Genomic DNA, 23,972 nt, shown 5'->3' on the forward strand with positions numbered 1-23,972 from the left:
TTCGGTTGATTGGTTGGTTTCCAGATTAGTTGAGGAGTGATTTGAATTAATTAGAATCGTTTAATGTTTTTAAATGCATATGAAGTAATGCAAAGCATGAATGCAAAAAGACGTCAATTTTGATTCAATTCCATATAAGAAAACCTTACTAGAAAGCAAATCTCTTTACATAAAGCGAATTACAAATAAAACTTTGCCCTAGTACCCAGAACTCTAATCTTCCTAAGTAACAAAGCTAATTCTTGCCCCCGATTCGATTCTAATTCATAGTTCATACTCAGCATGTCAGCCTGTACTGCTAAAGTCTGTACGTAATCAGCTACTTCTCGAATCTGGACCACGGCTTCCTCCATAAGATGATCTCTGCTCCTAACCTGACTCTGAAAGTGGTGGAGCTGTTCATTATTACGATTTTCGTTTACTTTCAAGTGCTTGATCTGGATCTCACAATTTTGCAGCACCGTTTCTAGCTCTTCGATTCTTTTCTTCATTTCGTCAATCTTGCTTAAGCTTGCTTTTAACTCTATCATAGAGTTTCGGCTTCGATACTGACGAAGAGATCTTTTCAACACAATCACTCTATCATTTAATTCGCCCTTTTCCTTCTGGCTTTCTGACAAACTCTTTTTTAAAGCCTCATTTCGCCTTTGGATCTCTTGAAATCTCTGTTCCCATCTATCGGCCTTGTCCTTTTCTTCTTGGATTTCTGCTCACCACTGTTCTGATATCTTTCCCAGCCCAGCAGTTCTTATTGACAAACGCAACTTTTTATAATCCGTCTTTAGACTGCCCAGTTCCTCATCAGCCTTGTTTTTCTCTTTCTTCAACTTCTCATTCTCAAGCTTCTGAACATCTATGTCCAATCTCAAGTTCGTCTTTTCCACCTCCATTTGCTCTATCTTTTTCTCCAAATCCGTGTTCTTCCTCTCAAAATCTCGTCTTATAATTTCCAATTCCGAAGGGATGACTCGCAAATGCTCTTCTATTGACTGGCCGTCCTCATGATTTAACTTAGGTGTGTTACCATTAATCCTCCTAGCCCACCATCCATAGTACTCAGGAGTTGTCATCAGCCCCACAGCCAACCTCTCCATTCGGCGAGTCTGTTTCCACGCATTGGACATTTTTTGAATCTTCTTTCTATAACCATCATCTTTGTATGAAAATTCACAATCAGCTATCCCTTGTGTCGCAGGTATAAACTGCCTTGACCTATATTGCCTTAGCACCAATAATGGGGCATATCTGATAGCTCCCCAAATACCCAATAAAGGTACCCAATCGAAATTACCACACATATATAGGATCTCATCTGGAAGCAACCAAGGAGCTCTCCACTCAACATCTTCCTCTTGAAGATTTTGAAGGATTGCCATCCATTTTTCCTCCGAAATGTCATCCCTCCTCGGCGTAGCAACTATTTCTTTTAGTGGTGAATAATTTTCAGAGAAGACCCGATACAAAACTTTATCCACCTTCCAAAAGTGACTGTAAAACCATACGAGTAGAAGCTGCGCACATCCGATAAATCTACCCTCACCCGTCCTTCGGCATGCACTCAATGACCTAAAGGTTTCTGCCAAAATTGCCGGAATCGGTGAAACCTTCTTATCAAGTCGATCAAATAAATCGGTGACTGCTTCGTCCACATGCTCCAAGGCTTTAGGGAAGATAACCAAGCCGTATATACTTAAAGCGAAGATATCTAACCTCTTTCTTACGTCTGGGTGAGTGAGAATTGCATCCTTCAAGCTCCTCCAAGGAATGCACTTGCTGTCCCCATTTTGCTTAACTCGTGCAGTGACCCACTGCTCACTCATCCCTGTTATTCCTATCAACTTCTTTGAAAAGGTTGGCACATCCACAGCTCTCGAGTAGACCCTATCCACTTGAAACTTTGAACATCGGAGTAAAGCCACATACTCCTCTACCGTAGGTACCAAATCGAGATTCCCAAACGTGAAGCAACTGTAAGCAGGATTCCAAAACTGGGCGAGGGCTCGAAACAAATGTTTGTCTACCTTCACATCAAGCAAATAAGGCAAGTCCCAAAAATTGTCGTAAAATAACTGGCTAACATCATTGTTTCATTGATCCCAATTTTCTTTCAACTCCTGCAAATTGTTTTGAGCCACACTGATGCGAGTAAAATCCCATAATTCCGATACATACCCATCGGCCAGGCTATCACCCTTTTCTTGTTGCATTGTTTCAGACCAAGTTCGGACAGCCGCATTCTATCTAGCAACCGAATCTGAACTGACGCCTTTTATGATGAAATGAAATGCCATGTCATGCAAACAAAATAAAGCACAAGAGTCAGTATCCAATACAAGCATATAATCAAGGAAGAGTAAAACGTCTATTAGGGCATCTATTAGGGTTTAGTGTAGTTCTACCTACGGCAAGCTTCTAAGGCTCATTATATGCGGTTTGGCTCTAAAGTAAAGGTACCCAAACCAGCAGATTCCTTGATCCTCACCCATTATAGGCTCATATAGATCAAGTTCGGTTCAGGGGGACACATTTTCCCTATGACTATACGGAGATGAAAATCTCACGAAGGCATAGGTACCGATGTATCCAGAAATCGATCCCCTATCCTATATGGAGGTGAAAACCTCACGAAGGCATAGTTTCTCACTCCCACTTAAAAGGGTAAAAACGTTCAACTCATGAAATGTAGAATGCAAACAATATTTAAACAAGAAGATAATGAATGCAAAAGGATGTCATGAGTTTTTTTTTAAAAAATATTTTCTTGACCATAAGACAAAAATTAATCAACTTTGTGGCTCGACTCTCTTAAGTTCCCAGTGGAGTCGCCAACCTGTCGAAACTATTCTTTTGAAAAAAAACAAAATTTTTAGGTTGTCGACTTTAAAAAAATGAAAATTGGGAGTCGCCAAGCCTTGTCTGGTAGTGTTTACAACATAACTATATAAATATTCTTTTTTCATATGTAACTATGTGTTTTGTATATTTATATATTTTGTAGAATTTTTTATTTTTTACATAATTATAATTTTAAAAATATTTTTATAATTTCAAAAAATAAACAATGAATTTTCAGAATTTTTAATATTTTTCAGAATTATTGTTAAAAATGTTGTAAAAGTACCAAATTGAATGTTTTAGTTTTAGTTCAGGGATCAAATTAGAAATTAACTCTTGAATCAATGTGCCACCTGTAATGACCATTAACAAACGAGTGACTAAAACAATATAAGTCGATAATTTTAGTGACCAAAATGTAACTTTTCATAGTTTAATGACAAAAAAAATTACCAAATTTAGTGACTATTTTTATAGTTTGCCCTTTTCATAATAGAAAAAAGTGTAGGTTTGATGCGATAAAAGTACCAAGGAAGCCCCTGTACTTAGGGGCGGATTGCATTTCGGCTCTTCTACTTAAAAAAATGTGTAAATTAGCCATTATATATTTCGAAACGTGCAAATTAGCCTCTCCGTTAAAATTTTCTATTAAATAATGCCGAGGATTTTTTTGAAACCATTTTTTTGAAAAAAACAAAATTTTTAGGTTGTCGACTTTAAAAAAATGAAAATTGAGAGTCGCCACCAATCTTTTATTAGGGTGTGATTGGATCACCTAAAAACAGCTTTGGTCTACGAGTTTAGAAAACGAGTTCGGGAGTCAGTTACGTACGAGGAAGGATTAGCACCCTCGTAATGCCCAAAAATTGATACCTAGTTAATTAATTAATGTTTTAATGTCGAAAATTTGAAAATATAATCTTTAAAAAAACTTAAAACGTTACGTATTAAGACCCTTCTCAATTTAGAGAAGCAAAAATGTGTCTATAAATATACGAAAAATAATATCAAAATTAATTAAATAAAACATGTGTCTATAAATATACGAAAAATATTAGTTTTTTTAAGGTATAAATACCTACAAAAGAAACATATTTATATATAAAAATAATAATTTCAAAAAAAATATCAGAAATACTGATTTTAAGAAAAATATGGAAAAAGGACTAATTTGGGTCGCAAGTAAAAAAAAACAGGGGTGAATCCGTAAATAAATAAAGTCTGGAGGACCAAATTAAACGTGTGAATTACATAGAGGGGCTGGAAGGGAAATTTTCCCTTTTCCTCTAAAACGGCGCCTTTCCAAAAGGATTAAATTGGAATTTAAAATAAATTAAAGGTCAAATTTAAAAAAAAATAAAAAACCTAATTGAAAATATGTTAAAAGGCGGAGGGGCTAAAAGCGCAATTTGCCCCTCCGCATAAAAACACGCGGACCTTAAAGTGGATCGGGTCGAACTCGGGTCGGGCACTCAAAATGACGACGTTTTTGTGCGTCTGGAGGCTTTCCAAAACGGCACCGTTTTGGTACCGTATATATGCTTCCCTTCCTCCAAAAAAATCATTTCAGAACATTTCAAAAAAAAACAAAAAAAACCTTTTAAAACTCTCTCAACCCCTCTGTCCTCCGGCCATTGGCTGATCATCAGACGATTACCGACCACCGCACCGGCCGCCGATCTCCGGCGCCGGCACCACCGTCTGCGGTGGCCGGGAAAAGGGAAAATCTCCCTTTTAGTCTTCTCAACACCCTTATGCCCGAATTCGGGCTTAAATCTTGCGAAACAATAAAGAAAGGGCCCGTAAAAGCAGAGAAACCTTTCGGCTTCCGGTCGTCAATCCTCGGTGACGACTTCCTCGGCCATCCACAGCAGTTAGGGCTCGAAAATAGGTTTTTTCCTTCCTTTTATACTTATATTATTTGTATAAATAATAAAATAAATAGATATAATCGGAAAAATAAAATAGAAACACAAGTATCGACCTTTATTCGCTTATGCCTCCGTTTGTGTTGTAAAAATAGGGCCTTTTTTATTGATTTCAAAAAATCGGATCCCGTTACAGTGTGTTTATTGCTTTTTTATAGCCGAAATAAGAATAAATCAAATCCAAAATCAAAAGAAAATCTGTTTGATCTGCAAATCTTTGATTTTCTTTCCTTTTGTTGTTTGTTTCCTTGCAGGTGAAGGCGAACGGGAGAGGCGGCTGCGGCGCAAGGCTTACCCCAGAAACCCTAGGGTTTCTGAAACTGCTTGGGGCCTGGGACTAATTTTGGGCCTCTGTTTACTTCATTTTGGGCCCTTATGGCCTGTTTAAAATCGGGCTCTGTATTTATTTTATTTATTTGGGGCCGGGTAAAAATTAGGCATTACAATGACAACCTAGATATTACTAACTATCTTCGAAAAAACAAATACAACTTAAATCTAGGGACTAAAAGTGGGTTTGGATCGGTGGTGGGGTACGATTTGGTTCGTTTAACTAACTTTTTGTTTCACGCTATAGTATCACTATAATATCTAATCTCATCGCCACCGTTGTTTTCACCCTAACCGCAAATAAACACACCGCCCATCCAAACCCACCCTATGTATGTATCAACCCTAAAAAACCATAAATATTACTTAATATCTTCCACTAACAAAACCACTAATAATTTTTGTCAAGTAGCATTTTCTTTTAAAAAATATTTATTTTTTTAAATATAATATTTTTAATAAGTATTGTTTTAAATATATTTTTCTTTATGTTAATTATTTTTTTAGTCTTTTTTACTCCATAGTTTTATTGAATCGAAAGAACTACTTTTTTTGCCTCTACATTTTTACAATAAATATTCTTCAACAGTAAGTAAATAGATCCAAAATAAATAAAATGATGTTAATCCGATGATGGACTAATTATTATTGTAAAAATTGGTGAATACACCAACTATCATTAAGAATTTCATATTTGAGCCAAAAAACAAGAAAAGGGTGAAATACCACAAAGAGAAAGCATATGTACAAAAAAAAAAAATTGTATAATGGGCATGTGCTTTCTTAAACCATCCATAAAAACCATATTTTATCTTTTCTCTAAAGTATTGATACCAAATGATAGTAAGTAATGCCCTAAAATTTGAGTTTTTATTACTAAGTTGTGTTGATGATTATGCGTCTGCTTTTGTGGTTGTGTGCTTTGTTTGCTCATTTAAGATTTGAGGTTTGAGTTACATAAACTTTGTTAATTTCTTTATTTGAACCATTGGTTTAGGATTCTTTATTTAAGTTTAATTTTGTACCTTTTGTGTTAAGAATGAGCCTGCTGGTTCACTGGATAAACATTTGCCTATTCTTTGGTTCCATGTTCGAGTTCTTGCGTTTGCAACAATGATTTATGTTTTTTGCACTTTTTTGTAAAACTGATCTAAATTTTTAAATGGCATTTTCCCTCTATTGATAGTTAGATGTTCATTTTGTTTCTTCCTATTTTTTTTATTTTTTTCTTTAGTTCTGTCCGTCTTACGTAATTGCTACATTGGGTTGTGATATTGCTTACTCCGGTATGTTTTAAGGTAATTGAGTCAGTTATTTCCATTTAAAAATGTTATTGTGCAAATTGAGGAAATTCTTCAAAAATCCCGAGATGTGTGATAATTAGAGGTACTCATGGGCTGGGCCTAGAAAAAAAATTCGGCCAGCATCCTAGGCCCGGGCTCGGCCTGGCCCGAAATATGGGCCTGAGATTTTGTCTAGGCCCGGCCTGGGAAAAAATTCCTAAGCCCGAGCCCGGCCCGGCCCGACCCATTTTTTTAATAAAACACTAAAAATTTATTTTAAAAATAAAAAATTTTAAAAAAAGTATTTTAAAAATATTTTAAAATAAAAAATAAAAAATATATTTATTATATTCGGGCCGGGCCGGGCCCGGGCCAAAAAAGTGGTGCCTGAGGCCCGACCCGCTTTCTAAACGGGCCTCATTTTTTGCCCAAGCCCATATTTCAGGCCTATATTTTTACCCAAACCCTCCCATATTTCTGGCGGGCCGTCGGGCCGAGCCGGGCCGCCCGACCCATGAGCACCTCTAGTGATAATCCTGTTGTTTGTTGTGTTTTGATGCGCTAGGGGAGACTCAAGAGACGCCTAACGCTTCTCACCTTACTTCTGAGTCGAAGGTTTCGACTAAAATTGACTGTTGTTACTTGTGTGTTTGTGAATGTTTTATTGAATGAGATGTTTGGAACTTGTTTAAGGCTTGGAATTTACATTTGAGTGTTTCTACAGCGTCGTGTAACAGGTGGATATCGAAACCCCTTTTCTATATTTTTTTGTCAGAAACGAGATTGTTGATGGCACACGGGTTGCCACACGAGCGTGTGTATAGGCCGTGTGAGCCACACGGACGTGAAGGAGGCCGTTTAGTGGACCGTGTAACTCTCTGACTTCGAATTTGGGTCACACGGGTAAGCCACATGGTTGTGTGCCAGACCGTGTGAAGCCACACGGGTGTGTGAGCCTAGAAACAGAAATTTTGTCAAAGTTGTAGTTGATGTGCGGGGAGAATGTAAGCCATCCATAGGATGTGTATGAACTGAACTGAATTGTATGATCTATTTAATCGTGAATATTAATGAATCTGGATATCGATATGAGTTAGATATTAATGATATCGACACTTTGTTATACTGGAAGTGTGTGATCGTATCTACATCTGAATTATATATATATGTCATCTATTCTGCATCTGCATGGGGCAGGAGTTATGAATTGAAGGAAGTGTTCTGTACTGATTTGGTGGTCAAACCACCCATAATTATGTTTGATCTGGTAGTGAGACTATAAACATTGTAATGTGTCATACCGACACTATGAGGTGTGTAGGGATGGATGGGTACTATATACCTATTGGTGTATAGGGTGGGTGGAGATAGTGTGTAGCGATTGGGGTAGGAAATTGCATCTGTATCTGTATTCGTATTACATCTATATTTGTTACTAAATTTGTATTACACATGCATATGTAACTAATCCGCTACTAATCAGGACTGTTTTGTGTTTGAAACTATCTTGAGTTATTAATCTGAATGACAAGACTGAGTTGCTATTTGAACGCTCAATAATATCTGAGCTATTATGCATAAGCTAATATGTTTATGCTATAGTTTAAGCTGCAACACGCTAACTATTTTGAACGAATTTCAGGGAACTCTTACGATTAAGCGGCCGGCGGATGAGGGGCTCAGTCATCTATCAGACTTATTATATATATGTGTATATGAATTTATGTATTTGATTTCGTATTTAAGTTTCAAAGATTTAACTATTTTTCAAATAACGAATGATTTTATGACTTAACTACGAATTGAAAAACTCATTCTAAGTACGACTTTATTCTGGTAAGTTAGTGTGACGTTCTAAACTTGGCCTTCCTGTCTATGTTGGGTTTAAAGTGTTACATTTAGTGGTATCATAGCCAGGTTTACAACACTTGGGTTGTGTAATTGGGCTTTTGTGTTTTAAAAAAATGTGTTTTAAATAAAATAATTTTGTATAATGAGCTAAATAACTAGTTTAATAAATGACCGAGTCTCTGGTGTTGTGCTTGTAAGTATCCTTTCTGATATGATGCGTGTATATTGTGCAATGATAATTGATTTTTTGTTAATTCCGCAACCTGAAATAAATTGATATGGGAATATTGGATTGATCTTTGCGTTTCTGACATTCTAAACACTGAAAAGTATGTGTTCATGAGGAAGTCATGGAAGAGGGTCACGTGGGCGTTGTGAGGGAGCTCGAGTTGAGTCATCCTTCATGGGTAGCATACCCGTTTTAGAGACCAGCGAGACCATTGGTACTCCTACTGTTGAGGTAGAGTGTCAGACTATGCCAGTTGAGGACGATTCTGTGTCCCAAGCGATGTTACAGGTGTTGGAGAGGGTCGATGGGACCTGTAATTGACCTGGAGTTCGAGGGTTGATTACTGAACGGATTTGATCGAATGACATCTAATTGTTTAGAGACATTACTAGAGTCACTCCTACTGTTGCTGAATACTGGCTTGAGACTACCGAGCGCATCATGAATGAGATCGACTATACACCTATACAAAAACTGAGAGGTGCGATATCTCTTATTTAAGACGAGGATTACCAATGGTGGTTGACAGCCGAGCAGGGTACCTAATCTGAACTGATTACTTGAGATTATTTTAAGAACTCGTTTTAGGGTAAGTACATGAGGGCCAGCTACATTAAAGCTCACAGATGTGAGTTTATGAATCTGGTTCAAGGGGAGAGGTCTGTAGTTGAGTACGAGATAGAGTTTTTGAGATTGAGCAGGTATGCTCGAGCACTGGTCCGACTGAAGATGATAAATGCATAAGGTTTGAGGACGGACTGCATTATGACCTGTGTGTCCTTATAGCTCCTTAGAGGGAGCGAGTGTTTGCGTTCTTAGTTGAAAAGACCAAAACAGTAGAGGAAGTCAAGCGCACTAAACATGAAAAGAAAGACCGAGAGAGAGCATAGAGTATGGTGAGGAAAGATTCAAGTCCTTCTGGTTCTATTCAGCACCTCAAGAAACTAGCTAGAATCGACAGACCTCCTAAGAATGAGGCGTCAATTGCTTTTACTTACTAAACTTAACATACAATCATTTTTCACGAAGCGTTTGCAATACAATACGAAAATGCTCGCCGTGCTCAGTTTCAGTCTTTGAGTAGACAGAATATCATCGATGAACACTACTACAAACTGATCCAAATACAACTAAAATAATCGATTCATTAGGTCCATAAATATGGCTAGAGTATTCGTTAAACTAAAAGGCATAACAAGGAACTCGTAATGTCCGTAACGATTCTTGAAGGTTGTCTTAAACATATCCGTCTCCTTAACTTTGAGTTGATGATAACCAGAATGGAGATCGATCTTGAAAAACACCAAAGCTCCATAGAACTGATCAAATAAATCATCGATTCTCTGAAGTAGATGCTTGTTCCTGACTGTTACCTTATTTAGTTGGCGATAATCAATACACATTCTCATCGTATCATCTTTCTTTTTGACAAACAACACTGGTGCTCCCTACGAAGACACACTCAGTCTAATGAATCCTCGATCGAGAAGCTCCTAGAGTTGAGCTTTCAGCTCATCAAGCTTCTTTAATGCCATGCGATAGGGTGCAATTGACACTAGATCCGTTTCAGGTAGCAAATCGATACCAAACTCAACTTCCCTATTCGGTAGTACACCTAGTAACTCATTACGAAAGACATTTAGAAAATTTTAAACCATTCAAATGTCGTTAACAGATACCTTAACTAAAGCAGAGTCAGAGATAAAGGCAAGGTAGGCTTCACATCCTTTTCGGGCTAATTTCTCAGCTACAAAGGCGGAGATTACATTGGTAAGATAATCTCGTCGTTCCCCTAACATCACTGTTTCGCAATTCTCTTCTGTTATCAAACTAACTCTCTTAAAAGCACAACTGAGACTAACTTGATGTTCGACTAGCCAATCTATTTCCAAAATCAGGTCGAACTCCCTGAAGGTTAGTTCCATCAAATCAGCAAAAAACACAACCCCTTGAACCTCTAACGGTACCCGTCGATAAACCTTGACTTTGAATTTGGGCTACACAGTGATAGCTGTCGGTATGACTACCGAATTAAATCCACTATTCAAACAACACTAACTGGTAATATAGGGTAAATAGGGAATCATCCCACGAAGAAGCTTGTAATAAATCTATTTGAAGAGATTCGTAATTAGAATAATGTAAAATGCATGCGAGAAGGAAATAAATGGGGGTTTATGCTTCTGCGTTTCCTAATTTTAAGTAATGAATAAATTTTTGCTAAAGTTGTGAAAGCTTGGAAAATTATCAAATTAAAGAGAGAAATTGCTTAGTTATCGACGCGTTAATCCACCTAGCACAAGTCCTTTGCGACCTTAAATTATTCTAACAAACTAAATCAGCAGCAATGCTGAAAAATCAATTACGAAGTGACTTCCTATCCCTAATAAATTATTCAATTAGAGAACATTCGTAATTGAAAACCTACCTTTAATTACCTCTGTGTCGACTTATTAAAGGTACCTATAGTATTTTGGAGACTTCGCCTGACATTAACCATAGAAAATCCACCAACGACTTCTAAAATTAAATCCGAAGTTGTCTTAATTAGCTACGGGCCAATTAATTATCACTAATTCTAAGCTTAATTAAGAAATTCGATTTCTCAATTAGCACATAAATGATTATAAGAAAAATTCCCAAATTAAAAAGGTGATCAATCCAATTGACTTAGAAAAATTCCTTGGGCGATAAAAACAAACAATTCAAGAATGCCGAACTCGAATTTAGAACAAAATAAATCCTCAAATCACTTGTGCTCGATTTTATAAGTGTCTAACTAAGCGTAAGAAATTTAGCCACTCATAGCAAGTAAAACAAAACCAAAATCAATTATAAACAACTTGAATTACATATTTAATCTTGGACAGAAAAAAATTCCTCAAGTCGTCGAGCTTCCCTTCTCTCAATCAGCTGAAATTTTGGGCTGCTACTTCAACTGCTTGGTCGACCTTTTCTGGTTCAATTTTAGAAATTTTGCTTGCTCGAGTTCACGCCTTTCTGCTCTGTTCTTCTCTGCTTTTCTTTCGACCCTTTTTTTCAGCTGCTAGTCACCTCTATTTAAGGAATAAATAATAACCTCCAGTAATTCAAAACAAAATTTGATCTTATCCCCCTTTTCCTAGCTGAACTCGTCGCATAAAAACAGCTTCAGCTTAGTAGAGTTTAACTTTAATTTAAACTCTTCAAGGCTGATTTGACTTCCTTGATTCAATTAGAGTTGGCCACTGCTAGCAAGAAGGAAATTGAGAGAATTAATAATAATTCCCTTGCTGATTTTGTCGCATGTTCGGCCTCCTGTACATCCAATTGGACCGAATTTTCCTCTTTGTCCTAATGACTTTTGTGGTAAATTTGGTCACTTCAATTTTATATTTTGATCATGTTAATTTAATTCTTCAAAACCAGCATGTCAGCAACCTTCATCCAGCAGTTTTATTCATGAAAATTAATTCTAAATTGAGCTCATAAGGACATCAAAATGTTCCTTACCTGCACATGAAATAAAATTAACATTAAATTGTTGAATTGGAGTGAAATTAAATTATTACGGCATGGATGTATTTAATCAATTTAGGCTGAATTATAACTTAATTGACCAACAATTAATCAACAATTTAAATAATTTAATTGAATAAGTTAAGCTCAAAATTGAACTTAACAAACTCCCCCATACTTAAGTTATTGATCGTCCCTGAGCAATTAAGTCGAAAAAGTGAAGAATCGAAGCAAATAAAAGCATGATAAAATCTAAAACAAACTTAAGTCGACTCATGAATTGTTGCATCTTTCATGCTTGGAGCAAATTTTGGATTCATTAATCCTGAATTCTGGTTTGTAAAAAAAATCTGCTTTAAATCCACAACCAATTTCAAAGTTAATCAAATTTTAAGAATGCTTCCTTAATCAATCCTTTCCAGGAAAAATGTTTAACTCATATCACTCAATGTGTTTAATATGCTACTCTCAAATTGAAATCGACAGTAATTAACCACCATAGGCTTGCTTGTCCATCTTACCTTAAACATAATACATAAACTTCATAAATATAATCGAGGCTAAATAAAGGTTATAATGGGGCCAAGGTAATGTTTTAAGGACGGGAGGGTTTAATTTGGATGGTGGAGTTTGATCCCTTAGGCTAGTAAAATCATTCGGAAGTCACCAATCTTTCTTGTCCCCCTTTTTTCTCTGTTTTTTTTTTCTGTTTTTGTTTTAAGAATAGCTGACAAATCAACCCCTTATCGGTTCCATTGTCGTACCACCTAATTCAGCCATTCCATTTTATTTAGTTTAATGAAAAAAAACTGCAATTTACTGATCTTTCCCCAAGAGGATCAGCTTCTTACTTCCAAACTGAACTTCCAAACTGAATTACCTAGTCTAAGAAGTTGAGTTGATTCAGGCTTTGGTTTAATTTCTAGAGGTAGATAAAAACAAATTAGGAAATTAAGGGTTCAAATTGGCTAACTAATTGGAATGTCAAGGTTGACTTTTATGAGTAATCGTGGCTTAACTCCTAATGCCTCTTAAATCATATTAATGTAAATCAAATGTATTACTAGACTTAATAATATCTAAAGCAAGTTCTAGAGTAATTGATAGTTGATAACAATAATCACACATGAATGAATAATAACCTCTCAAGTTGGCATGGATGTCCCAACTTAACTCTCTAGGCTCAAATTCCTCACAAGGACCACATGATTGATCAATTAAACAGACTAACTTTCGATCCAACTCTGATTTAAGAGCATAACTTAAAACATAGAATTTGTCTTTTTCTTTCGAACCAAAATCATTCAATTTGAAAACAAAATTTAACCCAACCAATCTACACGCAACAATAAAAAATCAACTTGAATTCGGAAAGTACAATTTATTCAAAATTTTATTCATGAAATTTGCTAAAAAAACAAACATCAAATATGTTAGAAAATCAATAAAATGATTCTCCCCCATACTTAATGTGTGCATTGCCCCTAATGCAAAAGAAAATTAAAATTTAAAATTTAATTAATGGAAAGAAACAATAATAATGGAAAAGATAAAAGAAAACTTCCCTAAATATGTGGGTTGCCTCCCACAAGCGCCTTTGTTTTTAAGTCGTTGGCTCGACATTTCAAGTCCTCATGGATCCTCAAGATTGATCTCCTCCATCCAAGCTGCTTGCTCCCCTTCATAAAAATGTTTCAACCTGTGACCATTTACTTTGAAAATTTTATTAGTATCGAGGCTTCGAATTTCGACTGCCCTATGATGATGTACCTCGGTTATTATAAACGGTCCAAGCCATCTTGATTTCAACTTACCGGAAAATAGTTTAAGCTTAGAATTAAATAATAATACCTTTTCTCCTACCTTGAATTCTTTGCGAATCAGCTTTGAGTCACGAAATGCCTTCGACTTACCTTTGTAGATGACTGAATTGTCATATGCCTCCAAGCGCAGCTCCTCCAACTCCTGTAACTTCAATTTGTGTTCTTCACCTGCCAAAATATAATCCAAATTGCATTGCTTAACAGCCCAGAATGACCTATGCTCAAGCTCCACGGGAAGATGACACGCCTTCCCAAAAACAACCCTGTAAGGCGACATCACAATTGGCGTTTTGTAAGCCGTTCGAACAGCCCACAATGCTTCATCTAACCTCTGGCTCCAATCTTTCCTATTTGGTTTAACAATTTTCTCTAAAATTCCCTTAATTTCCTTGTTACTACTCTCGACTTGCCCATTTGTTTGAGGGTGATAAGTCGTCGATACTTTGTGGGTGACGCCAAATTGTGCAAACAAAGCTTTCATGTAACAACCCGATTTTGACCCTAATCGGAATAGTGGTTTCGGGACCACAAATCCGAGTCCTAAAAATATTTTAATATTATTTTCTATAATTTTTATGTGTGAATTTACTTGTGTGAAAATTTCATGATTTAATTTCGTCGTTTGAGTGTCCGATTAAAAAAAGGATTAAATCGCGTAAAATAAAAATTTTGTGGTCATTTTTAAAAGGGCTGAATAGTGGATGTTCTTTTAATATGGAGGTCTTATGTGGCAATTAATTCATTTAAATGCTAGTGGACGGCATTAAGTGATAGCATATAGTTTTTATATTATTAATATCAATTATAAAGGTTATAATTATGTATATTATATTATTATGTTATAATAAAAATATTATAAGCCATCATCATTTTATTTTATTTATTCTTCATCTTTATGACCGAAACTAAACAAAAGAAAAAGAAAGAAGAACCTAGCTACATTCGGCCATTTTAAATTTTAATTAAGGTTAGTTCTTTGTTCGGTTTTTGATAATTTTTACGTTTTTGATATCGTTGTTTTGTGTTCTTCAAAACCCATGCTTAAATTTTGTGAATTGATGATGATTTTGAAATGTGCCATTGATGGATGTTTGAGTTTATGATGTTAGTTGATGAAATAAGAAATATATGTGTTAGATTAACATGTTTTGTCTTGGGATTTTTGATGAATTTGAGTATTTAGGGCTAAATTGTGAAAAAAATTTTTTGAGGGACTAAAATACGAAATAAATGAAATGCATGGACTTGTATGAGTATAATGAAGTTTCAGCCTAACCATAGTATAGTCAAAATTTGAATGTTTTGTGTTTTGTGTAATTCGGACTAAATTGTGAAAAATGTAAAATGTTAGGGGCAAATTTGTAATTTTCCATTTATGTGTTTTTGGATTAAATTGAAGTTAATAATATTTAAACTAGCTCATTTTGAATATGTTTAGATCAAGAACCAAAGAAATCGGAGCTAGATCGGGGAAAAACCAAAATCGTCGACTAATTATCCGATTTCAATTTTTCATTGTCCGAGGTAAGTCTGTTAGCAAAAATTCATGTTATCAAATCAATATATATAAGTATATTTATTTTATAATTAATGAGTTATAATTACAAGTATAAAATTTATATTAGTTGATGTGTGAATTTCATACATATACATGTGATGTTCGAATAGGTATGTATATAAAAGTATAAATTTTTGGATTCAATTAAAAGTTCAAATGTTATGGTTGTGTTTATATAATGTGCGAATATATATATATATATGCGTGTGTAATATATATATATATGGATCGAATAAGTTTGCATATACATGTATGATACCTTATATGGATTTGGGAATGAAATTATGGATGTATATATATTAGATTCGAATTTGTATGAGTATACAAATATAAATTCATGCTTTGATTATGAGTACGTAATTATATATGTATATGATAGACTCAAAAATATATATATATAAATGTATTCGGTTGAATCATTGAATTTTCAAGTTTGGAATTGGTGAATTGAATCAGGTTATAAACCTAGCAGGCTAAGTGCCGGTGATCTTAATCAGGCTATAAGCCTAGCAGGCTAAGTGCCAGTGATATGAATCAGGTTATAAACCTAGCAGGCTAAGTGCCGGTGATCTGAATCAGGCTATAAGCCTAGCAGGCTAAGTGCCGGTGATCCGAATATGATGAATTAAGTGATTCTAAGCATTTGGTATAAATATAGATATGATTTTATATGAAATGGATGAATGTATGAACATTGTTTCAAGATGTTGATGAGTATTTAATTGTTCGAATCTTTGTGATTAGTGAGTATGTATATATATATATATCTCGGATGTCATGAAAATTGTTGGATATTTATGTGTGCATATGTAGGCATTCGGCATAGGTGGATATATAATTGTATGCATTTGGCATAGGTAGATATAAGTGTATATATGTATGCATTCGGCATAGGTGGGTATAAGTGAAAATGTGCATTCGGCCTTTATAGTTTATAAGTATAAAAATTATGCTTTTGGTATATGTAATTGAACAATTATATATAAATGGATCCGATGAAGTACGAACAACAAGTACTCTAGAAATCTGTATATGCAGATAATGATTATGTTAGTAATTTGATTTTATGCATATAATGTATATACCTTTGTCCGTTATGTATATTAGTTAAATATACATTCTTTTAGATTTAAACGAAATGACTTAATATAGAAATGCTTGGTTAGTAATTATATTTGATATTTGTGATTTCGATAAATTTACTTAAATAATTATGTGATTCTTTGTCTATCTATTCTTATAGATTTTGGAGACGCGTTACGAGCTCGGGGATCATCAGCATAATCTATCACACTATCGACCGTCTTTGGTATTTTATATATTTTGAACTCGAACCTATGGCATGTATAGTCTAGTTAATATGTTTAAATTTTTGGGATATGTGAATATGAGCCATGCGAAAATGGCTTATCTCTTTTCGTTTTGAATTTGATATTAACGAATATGTTTTAATGCTCTATTTCCTATGCTTAAATTCGGTTTAGTTAAAAATGGCTTGATCATTATGTTTAAACTTAGTTTTATATATTCTAGGTTGAATGTTCAATGTGATTAATTTAAATGATTCGACCATGGTATAAGTCTATTTGTATAAATGATAATTAGTATGATTGATAACTTGATTATATTTCTTGATTGGTTACATCATGAATAAATTATGAATTAGTTTGTATTAGTAAGTTTAAAACATAGTAAAAATGCTTGTAAGTTTTTATTAAACAATTCGGCTAAAGAGTATGAAAGAACATAATGTATATTTGATCATGATCTAACCTTAATTTGAAGTGGTGTTTATGCTGTAAATTGGTTAAGGGATGAGTTTCGGTTGTGCTATGATATTGAATTGACGGATATGTATGTTTTGTATCAAAAATTGGTGTGGAAAAAAAAAAGGTTGTGTTTGTTTGGTAATGCCTCGTAACGCTAATACGGCGACGTATACGGGTAAGGGGTGTTACATTTCAAGGTTCTATTACAGAAATGTGTTCCCTTGTCACTGATTATAGCCTTTGGTACTCCGTATCTATTTAAGATGTTAGTCTTAAGACACTTCACCATAGTTTTAGCATCATCGGCCCTAGTTGAAATGCTTCTACCCATTTCGACAAATAATAAACACACACAAAAATGTATAGATAACCGAAAGAAGAAGGAAAATGCCCCATAAAATCAATACCCTATACATCAGAGATATCACAAACATAAAAATTATGTAATGGAATTTGATTTTTGCTACTTAAATTACCGGTTTTCTGACATAAGGCACAATTTTTGCAAAATGCGTATGAGTCCTTGTGAATAGTCGGCCAAAATAACCCACACTCAAGTATTTTATGAGCTGTTCTCTTAGGTCCGAAATGTCCCCCACCTTCTCGAGAATGACAAAAATTAAGCACCGATTCTATTTCACTATCATCGACACAACGCCTAATTATTTGGTCACTACAAAATCGCCAAAGGTATGGTTCTTCCCATAAGTAAAATCAGGCTTGACTTCTAATTTTTTCTCTCAAATGTCTAGGTGCATTCGTAGGAAACTGTCTAGTCACTAAGTAGTTCACTATGTCGGCATACCATGGCAAATTACTAGACACACTGTAAAGTCTCTCATCGGGAAATAAATCGCTCGGTTCACTCCTCATGTCCCCAGTCTCTATCCTACTCAAATGGTCAGCCACAAGGTTTTCTCTACCCTTCTTATCTTTAATCTCTAAGTCGAATTCTTGCAAAAGCAAAATCCATCTTATTAATCTGGGCTTAGCTTCTTTTTTATGCAACAAATATTTAAGAGCGTTATGATCAGAGAAGACAACGACTTTGACTCCTAACAAGTACACTCTGAATTTCTCTAAGGCAAAGACTATGGCGTAGAGTTCTTTCTCGGTCATGGTGTAATTGCACTGAGCTGGGTTTAATAGCTCGCTAGCATACCTAATAATATAAGACTTCCTACCATTTCTCTGTCTTAATGTTGCACCAATAGCCCTATCACTAGCATCACATAGAATCTCGAAGGGTAATGCATAATTCGGTCCTTGAATGATAGGGGCCGTGATCAATTTCAATTCATCAAAAGATTTTTTACAACTCTCATTAAATTCAAATGCGACATCCTTACCTAGCAATGCACACAAAGATGACGATATTTGCGCAAAATTCTTGATGAACCGACGGTAAAAACCTACATGTCCCAAGAAGGATCGAATTCCTTTCACAGTACTTGGATAAGGTAGATTTTTAATTACCTCGACTTTGGCTTGGTCGACTTCTAAACCTTTAGCTGAGACGACATGCCCCAACACTACACCCTTCTCAACCATGAGATGACATTTTTCAAAATTCAATATCAGATTAGTCTCAATGCAACGCCTAAAAACTAACACAAGATGATACAAACATTGATCAAATGAATCACCATAAACAGTAAAGTCATCCATGAACATCTCCATTAAATGTGAAATAAAATCTGAAAAAATGCTCGTTATACCTCTTTAAAAAGTGGCTGATGCGTTGCACAATCCGAAAGGCATTCTCTTGAAGGCGTAAGTTCCAAATAGGCAAGTGAAAGTGGTCTTCTCTTGATCCTCAGGTGCGATGGGTACCTGTAAATAACCTGAATAGCCATCTATGAAACAAAAATGTGAGCAACCAGCTAACCTTTCTAACATTTGATCCATGAAGGGGAGGGGGTAGTGGTCTTTTTTAGTGGCTTTGTTCAATTTCCTATAGTCTATACAAACCCGCCAACCGTTCTGCACTCTTGTGGGAATCTCTAATCCTTCTGCGTTGGTAACTATTGTGGTTCCTCCCTTATTAGGTACAACATGAATTAGACTTACCCATTTTGAATCGGCTATAGGATAAATGACATCGGCTTCCAACCATTTTAAAATTTCAGTCTTAACTACCTCCATCATTGGTGGATTCAATCGGCATTGGGGGTCTCTTTTAGGGATTGAATCTGGTTCTAAGGCTATCTTGTGAGTACATAAAGTCGTACTAAGCCCCTGAATATCGACTAGTGTCAACCGAAGGCTTCTTTATGTTCCCTAAGTACTCTAAGCAGCTTGGATTCTTGCATTTCGGTTAAAGCATTCGACACTATCAATGGTAAAGTTTGATTTTCCCCCAAATAAATGTACTTTAAATTTTTGGGCAGCTCTTTTAACTCCAATTAAGGTGGTGAAATCAATGAAGGAATTTGCTTACCAGTCACCGTAAGGTTAAGGAGGATCGGCTTGAATCGTGTCAATTTGGGTGAGTCTAATGCACAAACTGAGTCAATTAAAGAATCAGAAACGATAAATTTATGCTTATCAATATCAAAAATGCCTTTAGCTAGAACGCTTTTCAACTCGTCCTCATCCCCTAATTCATAAACATCTTGAACAAAATTATCAATTACATCAAGAGTAAACACGAAATTAATATCAGTGGGATATCTCATAGCATCAAATATATTAAATTTAATTATCTCACCATCAAATTCCATAGTTAAATTCCCTTTATGCACATCAATTTTCGTTCTAGTAGTCTTAAGAAAAGGTCTACCTAAGAGTAATGGCACATCAATCGAATTATCATTAGGTCCCATGTCTAAAACATAAAAGTCAACCAGGAAGACTAACTCATTTACTTGCACTAGAACATCTTCTAAAACACCATCAGGGTAGGCATTACTCCTACCTGCAAGTTGAATTATCAGTCTTGTGTCTTTTAATACACCTAATTGAACCCTATCGTAGATACTCCTAGGCATGACATTTATAGAATCTCCTAAATCAAGCATAGCTCTATCAAGTTTAAGGTCTCCTATCTTTCAAGGTATCAAAAACATTCTCGGATCTTTACATTTAGTAGGAAGTTTCTTTTGAAATACCGCAGATACATTTTCGCCTAAGCTAATTTTCTCATTTCCAATTAATTTCCTTTTAGATGTGCATAATTCTTTCAAAAACTTAGCATATCTAGGCACTTGTTTAATTGCATCAATCAATGGAATATTAACTTGTACCTTATGAAACGTCTCAAGGATTTTGGCATTGACGTCGTCTGATTTTTCCTTCCTCAAGCGCTGTGGAAAAGGAGCTTTCGGCTCGTAAGATCACTGCTGGTTATTAACATGTAAATGTCCTTCTTTTTTAGGCTCAAAGGTTTGCGCCTCCCACTCAAGATTTGCTACATCGCGCGAAACAGTGGACTGTGGTGGATGCGTTTTTTCTGCCTTTCTTGGGTCAGCTTGTGATGATTGTGAATCAGCCTTTGGCATGGCTAAATTATCCTCTGTTCTATTACCAAATCGAACGCTTTTTACCTCAATCTCACTCTCCTCCTTGCTGTTTTGGACCTTTTTCAGTATAGGTCTTAATTCCTTCCCACTTCGCAAAGTTACGGCACTAACATTATCCCTTGGATTCGCCACTGACTGTGAGGGCAACCGGTTATTTACTTGTGTTTGCAAATTCCCAAGGTTGACGTTGGTTGATGAGACTCTAGTTTGCAGTTGCTTAATGGCTGTTTCTAAAGCTTGGAATCTACCATCGGTCTCTTTCTTTTGGTTAGATATCATCTTTATCATTTGTTCAAGCATGGTATGGGTCTTGGTTTCAGCACTAAGGTTTTGATGGTTTGGTTGTGACATATTATATGGTCGGGAATTTTGCTGCTCAAATCCCAGAGGTGTAGCTCGGTTTTGATAACTGAGATTTGGGTGGTCTCTCCATCCCTCATTGTAAGTAGCCGAGTATGGATTATACCTTCTTTGATTTGGAAAGACGGCGTTAGCTTTCCCTTCCTGTAATGTCGGACACATATCTGTGGTATGTCCTTCTAAACAACAAATGCCACATAGTGAAGCTTTCGCATTACCTCCAGTTATCAACTTACTTACCATAGCCGTTAAATTAGCTAATTGAGCCTCCATCATACTCGATTGGCCCTCATTCATTCGTTTACCCAAGTCGGACCTCCTGAGACCGAATTGCTGTATATTCTGCACCATATTAGCGATCAAATATCGGGCTTGCTCCGGAGTTTTATCAACCAGTGCACCTTCGCTCGCTGCATTAATCATTCCTCGATCTTGTGGCGTCAACCCCTCATAAAAATATTGCACTAAGAGCTGTTCACTAATCTGATGCTGCGGACAGCTCGCACATAGCCGTTTAAATCTTTCCCAATACTCATATAGTGACTCACCTACCAGTTGCTTAATTCCACAAATTTCCTTCCTAATTGCCCCTATCCTTGATGTCGGAAAAAAATTCTCAAGAAAAGCTTTATGTAACCCCATCCAAGTGGTGAATGAACCTGGCGGCATATAATATAACTAGTCCTTCGCCAATCCTTGTAACGAGAAAGGAAAAGCTCGGAGCTTGACTTTTTCCTCTTCAATGCCATCTGGCTGCATAGTTGAACAAGTAATTATAAATTCATTAATATGTCGATAAGGATTAAATTTTGGCAGCAAATTCAAGAATCCCGAATTAAGCTTTAATAGCCTATCAAGGGCGGGATAAGTGATAGATGGTGGTTGTGCAGCCAAGTTAGGTACAGCCATTTGCTTCAAGGTCTGGTTGGCCTTGTCGATGTCCTCTAAATCGTTAGGTTCAATATGTGATTCGGCTTGCTGATCGGTAATGTTAATAGGAAACTTCGATGTTCGTCGTCCGCTCCTTAATAACATATACTAAAGGGACTAATCTACCTGCATAAAATAAAAAAAAACAAGAAAACAAAATGAGTCCTGAAAATCAAATAGATTTGACTACGTCGCTTCCCCGGCAACAGCGCCAAAATTTGGTAGCTATCGGTACGACTACCGAATTAAATCCACTATTCAACCAACACTAACTGGTAATATAGGGTAAATAGGGAATTGTCCCACGAAGAAGCTTGTAATAAATCTATTTGAAGAGATTCGTAATTAAAATAATGTAAAATGCATGCGAAAAGGAAATAAATGGGGGTTTATGCTTCTGCGTTTCCTAATTTTAAGTAATGAATAAATTTTTGCTAAAGTTGTGAAAGCTTGGAAAATTATCACATTAAAGAGAGAAATTGCTTAGTTATCGACGCGTTAATCCACCTAGCACAAGTCCTTTGCGACCTTAAATTATTCCAACAAACTAAATCAGCAGCAATGCTGAAAAATCACTTACGAAGCGACTTCCTATCCCTAATAAATTATTCAATTAGAGAACATTCGTAATTGAAAACCTACCTTTAATTATCTCTGTGTCGACTTATTAAAGGTACCTATAGTATTTTGGAGACTTCGCCTAACATTAACCATAGAAAATCCACTAGCGACTTCTAAAATTAAATCCGAAGTTGTCTTAATTAGCTGCGGGCCAATTAATTATCACTAATTCTAAGCTTAATTAAGAAATTCGATTTCTCAATTAGCACATAGATGATTATAAGAAAAATTCCCAAATTAAAAAGGTGATCAATCCAATTGACTTAGAAAAATTCCTTGGGCGATAAAAACAAACAATTCAAGAATGCCGAACTCGAATTTAGAACAAAATAAATCCTCAAATCACTTGTGCTCGGTTTCATAAGTGTCTAACTAAGCATAAGAAATTTAGCCACTCATAGCAAGTAAAACAAAACCAAAATCAATTATAAACAACTTGAATTACAGATTTCATCTTGGACAGAAAAAATTCCTTGAGTTGTCGAGCTTCCCTTCTCTCAATCAGCTTAAATTTTAGGCTGCTACTTCAACTACTTAGTCGACTTTTTCTGGTTCAACTTTAGAAATTTTGCTTGCTCGAGTTCACGCCTTTCTGCTCTGTTCTTCTCTGCTTTTCTTTCGACCCCTTTTTTCAGCTGCTAGTCACCTCTATTTAAGGAATAAATAATAACCTCCAGTAATTCAAAACAAAATTTGATCTTATCCCCCTTTTCCTAGCTAAACCCGTCGCATAAAAACAGCTTCAGCTAAGTAGAGTTTAACTTTAATTTAAACTCTTCAAGGCTGATTTGACTTCCTTGATTCAATTAGAGTCGGCCACCGCTAGCAAGAAGGAAATTGAGAGAATTAATAATAATTCCCTTGCTGATTTTGTCGCATGTTCGGCCTCCTATACATCCAATTGGACCGAATTTTCCTCTTTGTCCCAATGACTTTTGTGGTAAATTTGGTCACTTCAATTTTATATTTTGAGCATGTTAATTTAATTCTTCAAAACCAGCATGTCAGCAACCTTCATCCAGCAGTTTTAGTCATGAAAATTAATTCTAAATTGAGCTCATACGGACATCAAAATGTTCCTTACCTGCACATGAAATAAAATTAACATTAAATTGTTGAATTGGAGTGAAATTAAATTATTACGGCATGAAATGTATTTAATCAATTTAGGCTGAATTATAACTTAATTGACCAACAATTAATCAACAATTTAAATAATTTAATTGAATAATTTAAGCTCAAAATTGAACTTAACACACGGGCATGTGTCCAGGCTGTGTAACTCACTGACTTCGGATTTAGGTCATACGGGCAAGCCACAAAGGCATGTGTCCTGGCCGTGTAACTCATTGACTTCAGATTTGGGTAATACGGGCAAGTCACACGGCCGTGTGCCAGACCGTGTAAAGTCATACGGGCGTGTGAGCCTGGAAATG

The 23,972-nt window shown here is 35.7% G+C and overlaps 3 protein-coding genes across 3 annotated transcripts; all 3 read right to left on the minus strand.

Moving 5' to 3' along the window:
• Window positions 1-710: 710 nt before the first annotated feature.
• LOC107962087 (uncharacterized) lies at window positions 711-2,207 on the minus strand. The gene is made up of 3 exons (XM_016898359.1): window positions 2,173-2,207; window positions 1,222-1,968; window positions 711-1,140 (listed from the first exon to the last, which is right to left on the minus strand). The coding sequence occupies exons 1-3, from the start codon at window positions 2,205-2,207 to the stop codon at window positions 711-713; spliced, it is 1,212 nt and encodes a 403-aa protein (XP_016753848.1).
• An 11,379-nt stretch (window positions 2,208-13,586) lies between these two features.
• Window positions 13,587-14,258, minus strand: LOC107962004 (uncharacterized). Its single transcript, XM_016898249.2, has 2 exons — window positions 13,868-14,258; window positions 13,587-13,633 (listed from the first exon to the last, which is right to left on the minus strand). Exons 1-2 carry the CDS (start codon window positions 14,256-14,258, stop codon window positions 13,587-13,589), a joined length of 438 nt encoding a protein of 145 aa, XP_016753738.2.
• A 1,893-nt stretch (window positions 14,259-16,151) lies between these two features.
• Window positions 16,152-23,329, minus strand: LOC107961842 (uncharacterized). The gene is made up of 2 exons (XM_041092032.1): window positions 22,982-23,329; window positions 16,152-22,041 (listed from the first exon to the last, which is right to left on the minus strand). Exon 2 carries the CDS (start codon window positions 21,652-21,654, stop codon window positions 20,440-20,442), a length of 1,215 nt encoding a protein of 404 aa, XP_040947966.1. The 5' UTR covers window positions 21,655-22,041; window positions 22,982-23,329; the 3' UTR covers window positions 16,152-20,439.
• Between the last annotated feature and the right edge of the window lie 643 nt (window positions 23,330-23,972).

Source organism: Gossypium hirsutum, chromosome D04 (genome assembly GCF_007990345.1).
Source record: "Gossypium hirsutum isolate 1008001.06 chromosome D04, Gossypium_hirsutum_v2.1, whole genome shotgun sequence".
In the NCBI taxonomy this organism is placed as follows: Eukaryota; Viridiplantae; Streptophyta; class Magnoliopsida; order Malvales; family Malvaceae; genus Gossypium; species Gossypium hirsutum.